This window comes from Stomoxys calcitrans, chromosome 1, assembly GCF_963082655.1.
Source record: "Stomoxys calcitrans chromosome 1, idStoCalc2.1, whole genome shotgun sequence".
In the NCBI taxonomy this organism is placed as follows: domain Eukaryota; kingdom Metazoa; phylum Arthropoda; class Insecta; order Diptera; family Muscidae; genus Stomoxys; species Stomoxys calcitrans.
Genome location: NC_081552.1, coordinates 246,004,066 through 246,021,418, shown reverse-complemented (window position 1 = coordinate 246,021,418; position 17,353 = coordinate 246,004,066). Strand labels below are relative to the sequence as shown.

Genomic DNA, 17,353 nt, shown 5'->3' with positions numbered 1-17,353 from the left:
ACGAAAGGTGGTGGTTTACATATACACCCGAGGTGGTGGGTATCCAAAGTTCGGCCCGGCCGAACTTTACACCTTTTTACTTGTTCTTAATGAGGTCAATAAGTGGTAGTATACCAAAAATTATAAAAAAAAAAAATCCAACGGAATCGGACATCGGGCCGAAATGGGTTAAGAGTCGATTCAGGCTACCCCTCTAGCCTAATTCTCTAGCTTGTAGCCATGAGTTGTCTCCACACATTATAATGCCTGAAGTTTCTTAACAAATCGCTCTTTATGCATTTACATTTTAACGAGTATGCCTTGGGGACTTTCATCATATTGTCTCTTAATTTCTAATATATATACATATTATTACCATGGAAACTAAATCTTTCTAATTTGTTGGTTTAACGAAATGTCGTGTCTCATCCCCTAATCTCTAATCACAGCGAGCCCATAAATTTTGATTAATTTCCATGAAACTGGTCGTTAAATGAATAATTCTAAATAAAAATATTCATACATATGAATTTTTAAGCTCACCTTCATATAACCTTCCGTTCAAAGCATAGAATCATTGTCACATTTTGACAAAATCTGAAAAAGTTAATGTTTACTCAACTGATGAAGAAATGATGTTTGCTTGGCTCAAAAGTCTTCGAAGGAAACATGAATTTTGGCTTTTGTTTTAATAATGGCTCCCACTCTGTATTGCTACATTTTTGGGGGTTTTTTTTTGGATTGATAACGAAACTGGTTTTGCCCTCTCCTCTACCAAAAAGGGGCTCGTTCGCTGACTTTTTTTCTCACTGAAATAAAAAGTTCATTATATTAATTGATGTGCTTTGGTTTGTCGTTTTTTTTATCAACATAAAAAGAAAAAAAAAACACATTGTGAGTGATTTCATATATGTTTCGAGGTCATGTTAAAAACGAAAACAAAAAAGAAATTAACAACAAAATAATTTTTAATGAGTGACAAGTTTAGGTTAGAATAGCTAAAATGGCTAAACATATGCATTTTTTCTCTCTCTCTCTCTCTCTTTCAGATACCTCCAACGAAGATCTTGAGAGCATTAGTCACGAGCGTCACATTGATTTACATTCAGACGAGATGACTGAAGGCAAAAATCCCCCTACCACGCCCAGCTCGAGCGCCGAAGTGCCTTTTCGTCGTGGCCATGATTTTCGAAAAACCTCTTTGAGCCTCAATCGCCTGGTGGGTGTAATTGACGAAGGCACAAATGTGGTGAGTTTCTCGATATACACCACACCTGAGTTCAAAGAAATCGCTGCCCATCGCATTGAGAAACAAATGATAACGGTCAAGGATGGTTGGTTCGAACAGGATCCTGTGGCCATTATCAATAACATTTATCGCTGCTGTGAAGTGGCTGTCAGCATGTTACCCTCCCTAGGTTATCGCAAAGAAGATATCTATACGATAGGCATAACCAATCAGCGTGAGACCACTGTTGTGTGGGACAGTCTGACGGGCAAGCCGTTGTACAATGCCATAGTATGGAATGATATACGCACAACCAGCACAGTGGATCAAATTCTCGCCAAGGTACCAGATCAAAATAAGAATCATTTTAAGAATATTGTCGGCTTGCCGGTGTCACCGTATTTTTCGGCTCTAAAAATTCGTTGGCTCAAGGATAATGTGCCGGCAGTGCGCAAGGCATGTCGTGAAAAGAGATGCAAGGCTGGCACCATTGACAGTTGGATTGTTTGGAATTTGACAAAAGGTAAGTACGATAGAAATAAGAAAATCGAAAAATTGCCAAAATTCTTCTGTTACTGTGAAACTGGCAAAGAAACCTCAAATTTTATATTGAACATTGTGGTCGCTTCCGGGGGTAGGAACTGAACCTTCAGCGGTGACATTTGATTTCATAGTCAAAGGTATATTTTGTAATGCTGGCTAACACACTATTTTTAGGCCGCTCAAAATCCTTCAAATCCCTCAAAATATGCCTGTATTTGCGAATATCTCAGTTTTATGGTGATAGTTTTCGCGAATCAGCTTCAGTATTTATATGGCACTAGCTGGACAGGGCCCGCTCCGCTGCGCCTTCTTTCACTCTCTTATTACATATGAGCCTTAGGCACGGTCAGGAAGTAAGTCCTGTTGGGGGTGCTGGTACGGCCTTTCATATATTTCTCTCTATTCCCAAATACCTTTTTTTTGGGCCATATAGTGCTATGGTCGATAAATATGTCCCGTATGGGGTATTTTTGGGGGGTGAGGTGGACCCCCATATATCAGATTCATGCTCCGGTCGCAAATACCTTTCATTTGAGCCCCATATTGTCATTATTGATTTATATTTACATTTGGCGGGCTTTGGAGGTGGGGCGGCCCCCCTAGATATCCCACCCTAAAAAAGTATACTAAATTTCTGTTTTTATACCCACCACCGAAGGATGGCGGTATATTAATTTTGTCATTCCGTTTGCAACACATCGACCCTATGAAGTATATATATTCTTGATCAGCGTAAAAATCTAAGACGATCCAGCCATGTCCTTCCATCTGTCCGTCTGTCTGTTGAAATCACGCTACAGTCTTTAAAAATAGAGATATTGAGCTGAAACTTTGCGCAGATTCTTTTTTTTGTCCATAATCAGGTTATATTCGAAGATGGGCTATATTGGACTTTATCTTGATATATCCCCCATATAGACCGATCCGCCGATTTAGGGTCTTAGGCCCATAAAAGCCACATTTATTATCCGATTTTGCTGAAATTTGGGACAGTGAGTTGTGTTAGGCCAGTCGATATTCCCCTTCAATTTGGCCCAGATTGGTCCAGATTTTAATATAGCTGGCATATAGACCGATTTCTCGATTTAAGGTTTTGGGTCCATAAAAGGCGCATTTATTGTCCGATGTCGCCGAAATTTGGGACAGTGAGTTATGTTAGGACCCTCGACATCTTTCTGCAATATGGCACAGATCGGTCCAGATTTGGATATAGCTGCCATATGGACCCATCTTTCGATTTAAGGTTTTGGGGCTATAAAAGGCGCATTTGTCCTTCAATTTGGCCCAGATTGGTCCAGTTTTTAATATAGCTGGCATATAGACCGATATCTCGATTTAAGGTTTTGGGTCTATAAAAGGCGCATTTATTGTCCGATGTCGCCGAAATTTGGGACAGTGAGTTATGTTAGGACCCTCGACATCTTTCTGCAATATGGCACAGATCGGTCCAGATTTGGATATAGCTGCCATATAGACCCATCTTTCGATTTAAGGTTTTGGGGCTATAAAAGGCGCATTTATTGTCCGATTTTGTCAAAATTTGGGACAGGGAGTTGTGTTAGGCCCTTCGACATTCTTCTTCAGTTTGGCCCAGATCGGTTCAGATTTGAATATAGCTTCCATATAGACCCATCTCTCGATTTAAGGTTTTGGGCCCATAAAAGCCACATTTATTATCCGATTTGGTTGAAATTTGAGACCGTGAGTTATGTTAGGCCCTTCGACATTCTTCTTTAATTTGGTCCAGATCCGTCCAGATTTGAATATAGCTGCCATATAGACCGATCTCTCGATTTAAGGTTTTTGGCCCATAAAAGGCGCATTTATTGTCCGATTTTGTCAAAATTTGGGACAGGGAGTTGTGTTAGGCCCTTCGACATTCTTCTTCAGTTTGGCCCAGATCGGTTCAGATTTGAATATAGCTGCCATATAGACCGATCTCTCGATTTAAGGTGTTAAGCCCATAAAAGGCTCATTTAATATCCAATGTCGTCGAAATTTGGGACAGTGAGTTTTGTTAAGACCTTCGACATCTGGACCAGATCGGTCCAGATTTGGATATAGCTGTCATCGATCTCTCGATTTAAAGCTTTGGGCCAATAAAAGGCACAATAAATATCCAATGTCGCGGAAATTTGGGACTGTGAGTTGTGTTAAGCCCCTCGACATCTTTCTGCAATTTGGTCCAGATCGGTCCAGTTTTGGATATAGCTGCCATATAGACCGATCTCTCGATTTAAGGCTTTGGGCCCATTTATTATCCCATGTCGCCGAAATTTTGGGCAGTCAGTTAAATTAAGCCCCTCAACATACTTTCGCAATATGACCCAGATCGGTCCAGATTTGGATATAGCTGCTGAGTGCCAAGACTCAGGAACTCTGCGACTTAGATGGGGTGCGTCCACAGGGATCTGGGTCTGGCTGGGCATTTAAACAGGTGACGTGTATCTTGTGGTCCCTGGTTACAATCGGGACATACATCTTGCACCTCGGCATCAATCCTTGCTCTGTACGAGTTGAGGCGGCTGCATCTGCCGGAAAGTAATTGAGCCAGAACTACTCTGGTTTGCCGGGGGAGGTCAATTTCTTCAGGTGCAATGGAAGGCGGTGGTTCTCCAAGGACCACATACCATTTACCGCATGTGCTACCGTGTCTGCATGCATGTTGGCTGACCGTGTCAAATGCCTTTGATAGGTACAGTGCCACAAGGACTGTCCTATCACATGTCCTGGTCTGATTGAAGCCACGGCAAATGTGTGCGGTGATGGCATGCAAAGCTGTTGTTGTGCTATGCAGTCTTCGAAATCCATGTTGATGCTCGGCGAATGGAAATTCTCCTACGAGGTTCGGCAGGAGTAACGCCTCAAGCGTCTTTGCTACTGGTGAGAGAAGGGACATCGGTCTGTACGACTCCCCCACACTCGAGTCCTTTCCAGGCTTCAGTAGCGTCATCACTCTGCCCATTTTCTAGACATCGGGAACTATAAGAGTGTTCAAAGACAGGTTGAGGACAGTAGTAAGGTACTCAACTCCAGGTGAATCCAGATTCTTTAACATCAATGTAGAGATTTCGTAGGGGTCCAACACCTTGGATGATTTGGCACCACAGATGACATTCGTAACTTCGCCCACGGTTGTTGTTGTAGCAGTGTATTGTACACTGAGGCGGCAGCCCTTGCCGATGAAGGAATACATCGGGTCAATCCGGTACCTACAACCGGCTGCCATGGGATTGGTTGTTGTTGTAGCCCACGGTAAATTGTGATGGTTGTCCATCGGCTCGGAGACCACGACTACGGCGAATGGCTCTCCTCCTTGCCCTGTCACTCTCGGGATGCACATTAAATTGGTGGTTGAACAACTTGGCGTATCTCTCGGATCAGTCACGGTTACTTCGCCAAAAGTGACTGAGGTCCTGTCATCCCGTCTACCGGGGTTCGAGAGTGGCTTAACAGAAGACCACAGTTTGCCTAAGTTACATTGCTTCAAGCGTTCCAGTCACAGCTTCCGCCTATGTTCGTTGACTACCCTGTTTATTTCCGGATTCAGCTGGCTGATTCTGGGGTTAGTGGGGTCCATACAACGAATCCCCTCGCGCTTGTCTGCGAATAGTATTTTAGGGTTGTGCTTATCTGATGTAATGCAGTTAGACTTACCAGTTCTGCGGGCAATTATGGCGGTCATTGTTTGCACCTTGGTTTAGTTATTAAGTTTGCAATACTACTAAGAAGGTTCAAATCCCTATTTCGTAGGCTTAAGAAGTAATGTATCTTCATTTTGAGCCATTCTTTGTCGAAAATTGCAATCTTTCTTCGAAAATTTGCTTTTATATATTGCAAAATTCTCAAGTTTCCATTTCTCTCCTTTCAGGCTCTCTTCACATCACCGACGCCACAAATGCCTCACGCACGCTACTCATGAACATTGAAAATCTTGAATGGGATCCCATGATGTTGAAAACATTTTCCATACATGTCGATATGTTGCCGGAAATTCGCAGTTGTTCAGAAATCTACGGCAAGGTCAGTGATGAACGTTCCGTGCTCAATGGTATACCGATCAGTGGCATTTTGGGTAATCAACAAGCTTCACTGTTGGGTCAAATGTGTATAAAACCAGGACAAACCAAAAACACCTATAGATCAGGCTGCTTTCTGCTATGTAATACGGGGCCAACACACATTATCTCCAATCGGGGTCTGCTCACAACAGTTGCCTATAAGCTGGGACCCAAAGTGCCACCAGTCTATGCTTTGGAAGGTGCGGTGGCTGTGGCAGGACACGCCTTGGAATGGTTGCAAAACAAAGTGCGTATAATGCCAAATGCTTCGGATGCGGAAAAATTCGCCGAGTCAGTGCACACAACGGGAGATGTGTATTTTGTGCCCGCCTTTACCGGTCTATATGCGCCATATTGGCGTAAAGATGCACGCGGCATGTTGATCGGCCTCACACAGTTCTCCACCAAACATCATGTGGTGAGGGCGGCTTTGGAGGCTATTTGCTTTCAATCGCGTGACATTTTGGAGTGCATGTACAAAGAGGGTGGTTTCAAATTCAATAAATTGCATGCAGATGGTGCCTTGTCCTCCAACAATCTGCTAATGCAATTGCAAGCCGACACCGCTGGTGTTCCTGTATTTCGTTCACAGCTCTTAGATTCCACAGCCTTTGGTGCGGCCATGTGTGCTGCCCAGGCCGAGGGTGTGGAGCTGTGTAAATTCGATCCTGAGAAGAGACACTACGACAATATCTACTATGACACTTTCCTGCCCACCAGCACCGATGAGGAGCGCCGCCAACGTTATGGCAAATGGAAAAAGGCGGTGGAGCGCAGTTTCGATTGGGTAGATCGTGGCCAATCGAAAACAATGACTGAGGAACGTTATCGCATGTTGTCCTCAGTGCCGTGTAGTATATTCCTAATTACCACTTTTGCCATGTTGGCACACTCCTTGAGAAATGTAAAGTCTTAGGCGGTAATAGGACTTTCGAAAACATGACCATAGATAGGACAATCAAATAATGAAAAATCAGACTAGGACTAGAAGCGGGTATATGTTGGGGTCTGTTGTATTTCCAATAGAAGTTTGATATTTCGAGAATCTGGATAATTCTTGGGGGACAGACACTTCATCATTGAAAAAAGTGCCTAAAGTAAATCTTTCAACATTAATCGTTAGCTCTTATCCTTAGGCTCTCCGGGAGAGAACTCTCTAATTACACAGGGAATAGTCAATAGTTGTGGGAAATCCATTTTATGCAACAAAAGCGTAGAGCTAGATGTATTAAAAATTCGTTTGTGCAACATTATCTTAGTTAAGCTGCAATAGCATACCCAGATTCCAGTTTGGTGCCTTAGGCATTGGGTAGAAAAAACTATTTTCTGCTCACAGTTGCCAGCTGAAGATAATAGATAATATTCTTCATAACTTCCTACAGATTCTGTAGATCGATAGTTGCTATCTCTCTGGCTGCTGGCGGCTGCTAAAGAACTTCCCATTCGACCTTCTGTTGGGGGAGGTTACAACAATATTCGCAACACATGCCCTCTTTCTCCCAGCGATCGGGTCTATGCACTGAAACAACCCACAAAGGGAGCTTCCCAAGGATCGCTAACCCCACATGCAAGAGTATGTATGTGGCGACATCTACTACTGAATATGACCTGATGTTGTCGTAAAGTTGAGAGATTTAAAGGGAACGAAAAGGAACGCCATTACCCGTATCTTTCTCTTCTAAAAATGGAGAATTGCTGCAGTGTAGCTGCAGCTTCACCTTTTTATTACGAAAAGAATTATCCAGCCAGCTAAGCCGTTTCTATGTCTTATAAATAATCGCAATTGCAAATATTTGTTGTATAATTGTATTGCCTTACATAAGCCTTGCTTTGAATATGCATAGAAATATCGATAAGGACAAGGTTTAGCGGCTTTTTATTGTAAGAGGCAACCACTTGCAATTGTGATTGTTAGAGCAAGAAGGTTACAACACTGTGTGTGTGGCAAAAAAAATTGTGTTAAATTTGTCTGGCAATGTGTAGAGCAACATCTGAATGATTGGCAGTTGTGTTGTTATCGAATGTTATCGGTTTTTATCGAATGTTATCGGTTGTTATCGAAATATAGCCAAATCCACAATGCGAAGCATAGTTATGTATGTTTTAATATTCTTTGATTATGATCGTTTTTTTTTTTATAGCAAAAAGTGATTTGTCGACAGTAATCGATTGTTGTATTGCAAGAGTTTTAACCATTGATGCGAAGAGTATAAAATGAAGATTGAAATATTTTATGTACAGAACATTTTTTAAAGCAAAAACTTAATTATCGATAGTAATCGATTGTTATCGATAGTAATCGATTGTTATCGAAAACTGTGTTACTCTAAAATATGTAAAATTAGACGTATAACTAAATTCTAGTTATGAAGGCAGTTATGTTTCACTGTGCGCTTATTGTATGTGTATATGTAAGTGACTTAAAGGCTGTAATCGTTAGTTGTCGATATATATTTAAAACAGTGATTTTCTGACCTGAAATGTTTTATAAGTCTATACAAGTCTGTATAATTGTTAGTTATCGAAGGCAACAATACAAAGGATAGCTATGTATGTAGAACTTTAAAGTATTTAAATATTATTTTTGTTTGTGATAATTGTATAGATCGTAAAGTGATTTATTGACAGTTATCGATAGTTATAGAGTGTGTCTGACTTACTTAATATATATGAAATTTCACATAGTACTGCCCAGTGCATGATTCCCACTACAAAGTTGCATTGGATAATTATCGATATCGAGCGTGCGATAGCATGGTATCGATTACTATTCATTGAAATTTTGTTTTATTTTTCGGTTTTTATACCCACCACCGAAGGATGGGGGTGTATTCATTTTGTTATTCCGTTTGCAACACATCGTAATATCCATTTAGAACCCTATAAAGTATATATATTCTTGATCAGCGTAAAAACCTAAGACGATCTAGCCATGTACGTCCGTCTGTCTGTTGAAATCACGCTACAGTCTTTAAAAAGAGATATTGAGCTGAACCTTTGCACAGATCCTTTTTCTTTGTCCTTAAGCTGGTTAAGTTCGAAGATGGGCTATATCGGACTATATCTTGATATAGGCCCCATATAGACCGATTCGCCGATTTAAGGTCTTAGGCCCATAAAAGCCGCATTTATTGTCCGATGTCGCCGAAATTAGGCCCTTCAACATTCATCTTTTATTTGGCTCTGATCGGTCCAGATTTGGATATAGCTGTCATAAAGACCGATCCGCCGATTTAGGGTCTTAGGCCCATAAAAGCTACATTTATTATCCGATTTTGCTGAAATTTGGTACAGTGAGTTGTGTTAGGCCAGTCAACATCCTTCTTCAATTTGGCCTAGATCGATCCAGATTTGGATATAGCTGCCATATAAACCGATCTCTCGATTTAATGTTTTTGGCCCATAAAAGGCGCATTTATTGAACGTTTTTGCCAAAATTTGGTACAATGAGTTGTGTTAGGCCCTTCGACATCTTTCTGCAATTTGGCCCAGATCGGACGGGATTTAAATATAGCTGCCATATAGACCGATCTCTCAATTTAAAGTTTTGCGCCCATAAAAGGCGCATTTATTATCCGAATTCGCTAAAATTTGGGACTGTGAGTTAAGTTATTCCCGTCAACATCTTTCTGTAATATGGCCCAGGTCTTTCCAGATTTGGACATAGTTGCACTATAGACCGATCTCTCGATTTAAGGTTTTGGGCCATAATAGGCGCATTTATTGAATGATTTTACCAACATTTGGTTCAATGATTTGTCTTAGGCCCTTCGACATCTCTCTGCAATTCGGTCCAGATCGTTCCAGGTTTGGATATAGCTGTCATAAAACCGATCCGCCGATTTAGGGTCTTACGCCTATAAAAGCCACATTTTTTATCCGATTTTGCTGAAATTTTGGACAGTGAGTTGTGTTAGGCCAGTCGACATCATTCTTCAATTTGGCTCAGATCGGTTCAGATTTGGATATAGCTGTCATATAGACCGATCCGCCGATTTAGGATCTAACGCCCATAAAAGCCACATTTATTATCCGATTTTTCTGAAATTTTGGGACAGTGAGTTGTGTTAGGCCAGTCGACATCCTTCTTCAATTTGGCCTAGATCGGTTCAGATTTGGATATAGCTGCCACATAGACCGATCTCTCGATTTAAGGTCTTGGCCCAATATAAGGCGCATTTATTGTTCGATTTCGCCGAAATTTGGGACAGTGAGTTGTGTTAGGCCCTTCGAAATTTTTCTGCAATTTGGTCCAGATCGGTTCAGATTTGGATATAGCTGTCATATAGACCGATCCGCCGATTTAGGGTCTTGGACCCATAAAAGCCACATTTTTTAACCGATTTTGCTGAATTTGAGACAGTCAGTTGTGTTAGGCCCTTTGACATCTTTCTTCAATTTGGTCAGATCGTTCCAGATTTGGATAGCTGCCATATAGACCGATCTCTCGATTTAAGGTTTTGGGGCCATAAAAGTCGCATTTATTATCCGATTTTGCTGAAATTTGGGAAAGTGAGTTGGATTAGGCTCTTCGAAAACTTTCTGCTATTTGGCCTTGATCGGTCCACATTTGGGCATCTATATATATAAAAATGGATTTGTGTTTGTTTGTGGGTTTGTAAATTTGTTTGTTCCGTATAGATTCAAAAACCGCTGAACCGATTTCTTTCAAATTTTCACAGATTGTGGGAAGTGATCAGGAGCAATAAGCTATATCTGAATATGGGCGGACCCTCCCCCTTACCCCAAAAACTCCACCCAAAATCAAGGTTGACCGATCGGGACAATATGGGTAGGAATAGAGAGATTGGAGAGTAGAAAACGAATATGGTATTAAAAGTTGGGTCCAAGGAACCCAGGGGCTCCACTCTAACCTCAAAAGTTCCCCAAACAAACATATTGGACGTACATGTAAATATGGGACTCAAATGAAATGTATGCGGGAGTTGTTGACGAATATGACATAAAAATGATGTCTAAGTATTGGCGGGTTGCCCAAATAGGAATTTTACTCGATCATAAGACTCAAATGAAAGGCATTTGAGAGCAGATTACGAATATGACATTAAACTTTGTGTCCATGAATCTAGGTGGTGCTTTACCTCCTAAAATCACCTCCAATAGGTTATTTGACCTATTTAGTTGCGTCATTCGAATTTGTTGTTGTTGTTGTTGTTGTTGTTGTAGCAGTTTATTGTGTACTATCTTTCGTCTGCTTGATTCTGTTGAGTGTCAAGACCCAGGAACTCCGCGACTAAGATGGGGTGCGTCCACAGGGATCTGGGTCTGAGTCGAGTGGGTCTGGCCGGGCAGTTAAACAGGTGACGTGTATCGTGCGGTCCCTGGTTACAGTCGGGACATACATCTTGCACGTCGCCATCAATCCTAGCTCTGTGGGAATTGAGGCGGCTGCATCTGCCGGAACGTAATTGAGCCAGAATCACTCTGGTTTGCCGGGGGAGGTCGATTTCTTCGGATGCAATGGGTGGCGGTCGTACTCCAAGGACTACATTCACCCGGTAGCCAGTTAACGCGTCTGCTACCGTGTCTGCATGAATGTTGTTCAGACCCGCTTGATATGCCGCTTGATCTAGAGGTTCTCTCTTGTAGCGCTGGACCTCACGCTCTAGATCATGTAGATCTACCTTAAGGCTTCTGGGCGGTGGGTATCTATCCACAAGATGATGATTTGGATGATTTCTGCGATAACAGCCCAAAAGGTATTGCTTAGACAGCATGTAGTTATGTCTTCGCACTGGTAGGATCTTTGTCTCCTGGTGGAGGTGGTCCACATGAGAACTAAGGAGGCAGCCCGTCGCAGTTCGGAGGGCGGCATTCTGACAGATCTGAATATTATTCCACTGCGTGTCACAAAGCTGACGTGACCACACTGGCGCTGCATAACTTACCACAGACCGGCCAATTGCTTTGTACGTGGTCAACAAGGTTTCTTTGTCTGCACCCCAAGTGCTGCCAGCGAGTGACTTGAGGACCTTGTTTCTACTTTTGACTTTATTGCAGATTGCTGTGGCATGTGGGGAGAAAGTGTAGGAGCTGTCAAATGTGACGCCAAGTATTTTGGGACACTTGATGGTCGGAATCAATTCTCCATCGACCATCACAGTCAGCTCAGAATTCACCTCACGCGTATTTGTAGTGAACAGTGTGGCTGAAGATTTGGTGGCGGATATCTTCAGATTTCTTGCAGCGAAATATGAGGCAAGCTCGTTGAGGTAGACGTTCAACCTATCGCAGATGTCATCAATGGGTGGGGGGCCTGATGCCAAGATCGTACAGTCGTCCGCATATGATACGATCTCTATGCCGTCTGGAGGAGGTGGGATGGAGGAAAGGTAGAGGTTAAACAGAGCCGGAGATATCACCCCGCCTTGGGGAACTCCCTGTTTCACTCTACGGTGTTTTGACTTCTTATCCCTAAATTCCACAAATGACTGGCGGCCACACAGATAATTCGCGACCCAACGTTTAAGGCCTGGCTGGAGGGACGTGTTGGCGATGTCCTCAAATAATTTGGCATGGCTGACCGTGTCGAATGCCTTCGATAGGTCCAATGCCACGAGGACCGTCCTATCACATGGCCTGGGTTGATTGAAGCCACGGCAAATGTGTGTGGTGATGGCATGCAAAGCTGTTGTTGTGCTGTGCAGTCTCCGAAATCCGTGTTGATGCTCGGCGAATGGAAATTCTCCTACGAGGCTCGGGAGGAGTAATGCCTCAAGCGTCTTAGCCACTGGTGAGAGAAGGGAGATCGGTCTGTACGACTCCCCCAAACTCGGGTCTTTACCAGGCTTCAGTAGCGGGATCACTCTGCCCATTTTCCAGACATCGGGAACTATAAGAGTGTTCAATGACAGGTTAAGGACAGTGGTAAGGTACTCAACTCCAGGTAAATCCAGATTCTTCAGCATCAATGTAGAGATTCCGTCGGGGCCCAACGCCTTGGAAGATTTGGCGCCACGGATGACATTCGTAACTTCGCCCACGGTAAATTGTGATGGCTGTTCATCGGCTCGGAGACCACGAATACGGCGAATGGCTCTCCTCCTTGCCCTGTCTCTCTCGGGATGCACGATAAATTGACGGTTGAACAACCTGGCGCATCTCTTCGGATCAGTCACGGTTAACTCGCCAAAAGTGACTGAGGTCCTGTCGTCCCGTCTACCGGGGTTCGAGAGAGACTTAACAGTGGCCCACAATTTGCCTGCACCGGTGCCTAAGTTACATTGCTCCAAGTGTTCCAGCCACAAATTCCGCTTATGTTCGTTGACTACCGTGTTTATTTCCAGATTCAGCTCGCTGATTCTGGGGTTAGCGGGGCCCAAAGCACGAATCCCATCACGCTCATCTGCGAGTACCACTGCTTGCGCCTGGAAATTGGGCCGCACTTGGGGTACTCGACCGACTGGAATAAAGCGAGCGGCTGCTGCGTTGATGATGTCTCGGAATTTCCTCTCGGCCACAAGCACATCAGAGGGGGGTGGCAGTTCATTGAAGCGGCGATTGGTATACTCTCTGAAGCCAGTCCAATTGGCCTTCTTATAGTTGATGAACGTTCGGCGCTCAGAGGTTATGAAGTCGGGTGGTCGGTCGATGGTGAGGATTATGGGGAGGTGGTCTGACCCCAAAGAGATGACGGCTTGCCAGGATACGTCACTCAGGAGATCAGGGGATGCGATTGAGATGTCTGGCGAGCTGCTGCACCTCCTCGTAATCCTAGTGGGGGCATCCTCATTCACCGTGCAAAACGTGGAGCTATCTATCTGCTCTGCCAAAGCTATGCCACGCTGGTCGTTGCCTAGGGGAGAATGCCATGACGAGTGATGTGCATTGAAATCCCCCAGAACCAGACGACTATGGCCAGATAGCAACCCACTTATGTCGGGGCTGTAGGCCTGGCCATTAATCGGGACACAGCTGCCAACCGGCGGTATATACACGTTGTATATCTCTATCTCGGCAGTACCAGACTTGACTGCTACCCCCATACATTCCATGTATGGGTCACTAGCGTCAAGCGCAGGCGAGATAGGTCTATACTGCACGGAATGGTGTATAACGAAGGCCAATCCCCCACCTCCATTCCTTGAGCGATCCTTACGTAGCACATTGTAGCCGTGACAACTGTGCAAGCTGCAGGTGTTAGTCAGCTTTGTCTCCTGGATCGCTGCGACCGATATGCTCTTCCGACTCATAAAATCCACAATCTCATCAATCTTGCCTCGCAGTCCATTGCAGTTTAACTGCAGGAACGATACATTTCCCGACACTGGCCTGGCAATAGTAGGGCTAGGGTGCTGTCTTTGCATAAATTGCCGTACGGGAGAGGTCGGGGGGGTCACATAGTCCGACGACGAGGACGCCGAAGGCGACGACGGCGACGCTTGTGACCCACTGCTGGCTGAGTTCGCACAGCACCTAGCGACATAGCCAGTATGACTATACTCCCGTAGCGAAGTTAGGCCAGAGCAAGAACGGAAATGTACCCACTCCAAGCACCTGTTACACCTCACCGACACTGACCGATGATGAAGGCGGTTCTGGCAAACGGAACAGAACCAGGGTCCGGGGTTCTTTTCAATCCCGGCACGGACCAAAAGCATACGGAGAAGGCACTCCGGGATGTGCCTCTCCCATGACGAAAAAAGACGAACACGTACACTGAGGCGGCAGCCCTTGCCGATGAAGATTCCATCGGGTCAATCCGGTACGTACAACCGGCTGCCATGGGATTGATTCGAATTTGTGGTAGTGTGGCGCACAACCCTCATATAGACAACCCTCACATAGAAATGTGACGTTCAGTGTGATAACAGGAGTTGCAAACCTTAACGTTGCAACCATTTTTAGCTCATCGGTAGACAAGACCTAACGACTTGTTGCTGGGCAAGACTTCTTTGTTCAAAAGTTGTACATGGTTTAATAGTAAGACCTATCGCGACCGCACCAAATATATAGACTGGCAAATTAGTTCTTTACCACAGAAAATCGTTGAATATGGAAATTTGATTTGATTCATACAAAAAAGGCTAAATGATGACTATTTAATAGTATGGTGGTTGTCTATGAATGATTAATCATAGACAACCACCACATTATGATCCACTCGAAGAGAGTAGCACTAACATTTACATTAGGCGCCATCTGGCTGTCTGTCTTTTATAGTAACCTAAAAACAAAAATTTGGTATCCAAATTTCGGATGGGGTACCTAAGTGGCCGCCCCACCCCCAAAAACCTTCCAAATATATATGTAGACCAAACACGACAATATGGGACTCAAATGAAAGGTATTTAAGATTAGAAAACGTATCTGATATCCATTTGTCGGATCAAGTGTTTGGGTGACCACCCCGACCCCCAAAACACCCCTAAATCGGACATTTTTACCGACCTTGGCAATATGGTACTCAAATGAAAGGTATTTGCGAGGAGAATACGAATCTGATATCCAAATGTGGGAATAAGATTCTGGCGGTCCACCCCTTCCCCAAAAACACCCCTCAAACAGGACTTATTTTCTAACCATAGCAATATGGGGCTCAAATGAAAGGTATTTGCGAGGAGAATACGTCTATGATATCCAAATGTGGGACCAGGAGTTTGGGGGTATTGCCCCTCCTCAAAAACACCCTCCATAGAGGACAAATTTGCTACCACAGCAATATGGGGCTCAAATGAAAGGTCTTTGGGAGTAAAGTACGAATCTGATATCAATATTCGGGAAAAAGTGGCTATGAGGCCAACTCACGCCCATTACACCAACCAAATAGGACGTATATGCTGACCATTACAATATGGGGCTCAAATAAGAGGTATTTTAGAGCAGAACACGAATCTGATGCACATTTTCAGGGCCAAGTCGAGGCATTTTCGCTGCGACTGAAGTCAGTACCAGGCTCAAGTACTTGGTTTTCCTTAGATATTGCAACAAGGGCTTTATTTAACTGAAACATGTCAATAATTGTTGCATTGGGTAACATTCGATAACATGGATAGTTAGGTTACTTGCGCCCAACCTACCCAACGTTTTTCTCTACATACACAAGAACATTGAGTAGTTCTAAATTATTTCAAAAAAAGGTGGACCATTAACCTGCCACAACACTATTTAATGATGGTATAACCCATAGTTTTGCTGGCAATTTATAGTTTTAAAGGATTCGCCCTAAAAAGTATGCAGAAAATTGCGTTTATATTCGGTTGCCCAAAAAGGAATTGCGGATTTTTTAAAAGAAAGTAAATGCATTTTTAATAAAACTTAGAATGAACTTTAATCAAATATACTTTTTTACACTTTTTTTCTAAAGCAAGCTAAAAGTAACAGCTGATAACTGACAGAAGAAAGAATGCAATTACAGAGTCACAAGCTGTGAAAAAATTTGTCAATGCCGACTATATGAAAAATCCGCAATTACTTTTTGGGCAACCCAATATGTTTGCTTAAAACTAAATTTGCCCACACCCAGTGAAATAACCTTTTAACCTTTAAAGTATTTGATGACAAAAAAAGAGCCAGACTAACCTAATGTGAGTCTTAATTTAAAAATAAAGTTGAAACAAGTTTAGAACTTTTATGACCAAAACAACCTCATTAAACTCAGTAATCAAGTCTTTGGACAGAAACTAAATTATAAATCCTCAAAATTAGAGGGGAAGTGGAAGATAAAACGATTTAAATTGATATCTTAACAAATCAAAAAACATTAGAAAATCCTTTAAAAGGACATTATGACCAAAAAAAAACTGTTAAACTTTGTTAATGCATGCCAACATTATAAATTTTCTTATGCCATAAGAACTCTATTAAGGATATTCTTTAGAATCTTATACAGCAAGACAACAACAACAACAGAAGTTACTGTAGCTAGCTATACCTAAATTGCAACTTTAGTACTTATATAAATGATTTGAAATAAGAAACAAAAAAAAAACGCTAAAACAAACATCATTAACTTAAAGGTTAATTTCTAAGAATTTTCTATAGAAGCCATTAAATTTTTGCATTGTTATCTGAAAAAGGAATAAAATGATATACTTAACTATTTATATAAAATATGTAAACATAACATATATATATATATATATATATATATATATATATATATATATATATATATATATATATATATATACACTTTGTTAATATTGGGTTGCCCAAAAAGTAATTGCGGTTTTTTTAATAGAAAGTAAATGCATTTTTAATAAAGCTTAGAATGAACTTTAATCAAATATACTTTTTTTCTAAAGCAAGCTAAAAGTAACAGCTGATAACTGACAGAAGAAAGAATGCAATAACAGAGTCACAAGCCGTTGAAATAATTTGTCAACGCCGACTATATGAAAAATCCGCAATTACTTTTTGGGCAACCCTAGTAATAGTTTTCTATTTAATGACAATTTTATGTTTTTCTTAATTTGTTATACCTCTTATTTTTGGTTTTTTTTTTTGATTACAACTATTATGATGGAGTCATAGCCCCATATGTGATACAATTTTTATGTATGTATATTGTTTCTTTTTT

General features: G+C 42.3%; 1 protein-coding gene across 4 annotated transcripts in view; it reads left to right on the top strand.

Moving 5' to 3' along the window:
- Positions 1–7,855, top strand: part of LOC106086948 (glycerol kinase) — a 53,842-nt gene extending 45,987 nt beyond the window's left edge. For all 4 annotated transcript variants that reach the window (XM_013251779.2, XM_013251778.2, XM_013251776.2 and 1 more), the window contains exons 2-3: positions 1,029–1,730; positions 5,622–7,855. In XM_013251779.2, coding sequence (XP_013107233.1) covers positions 1,094–1,730; positions 5,622–6,727 — 1,743 coding nt within the window. In that variant the 5' untranslated portion in view covers positions 1,029–1,093 and the 3' untranslated portion in view covers positions 6,728–7,855. The remainder of the gene's footprint in view (positions 1–1,028; positions 1,731–5,621) is intronic.
- The last annotated feature ends 9,498 nt before the right edge of the window (positions 7,856–17,353 follow it).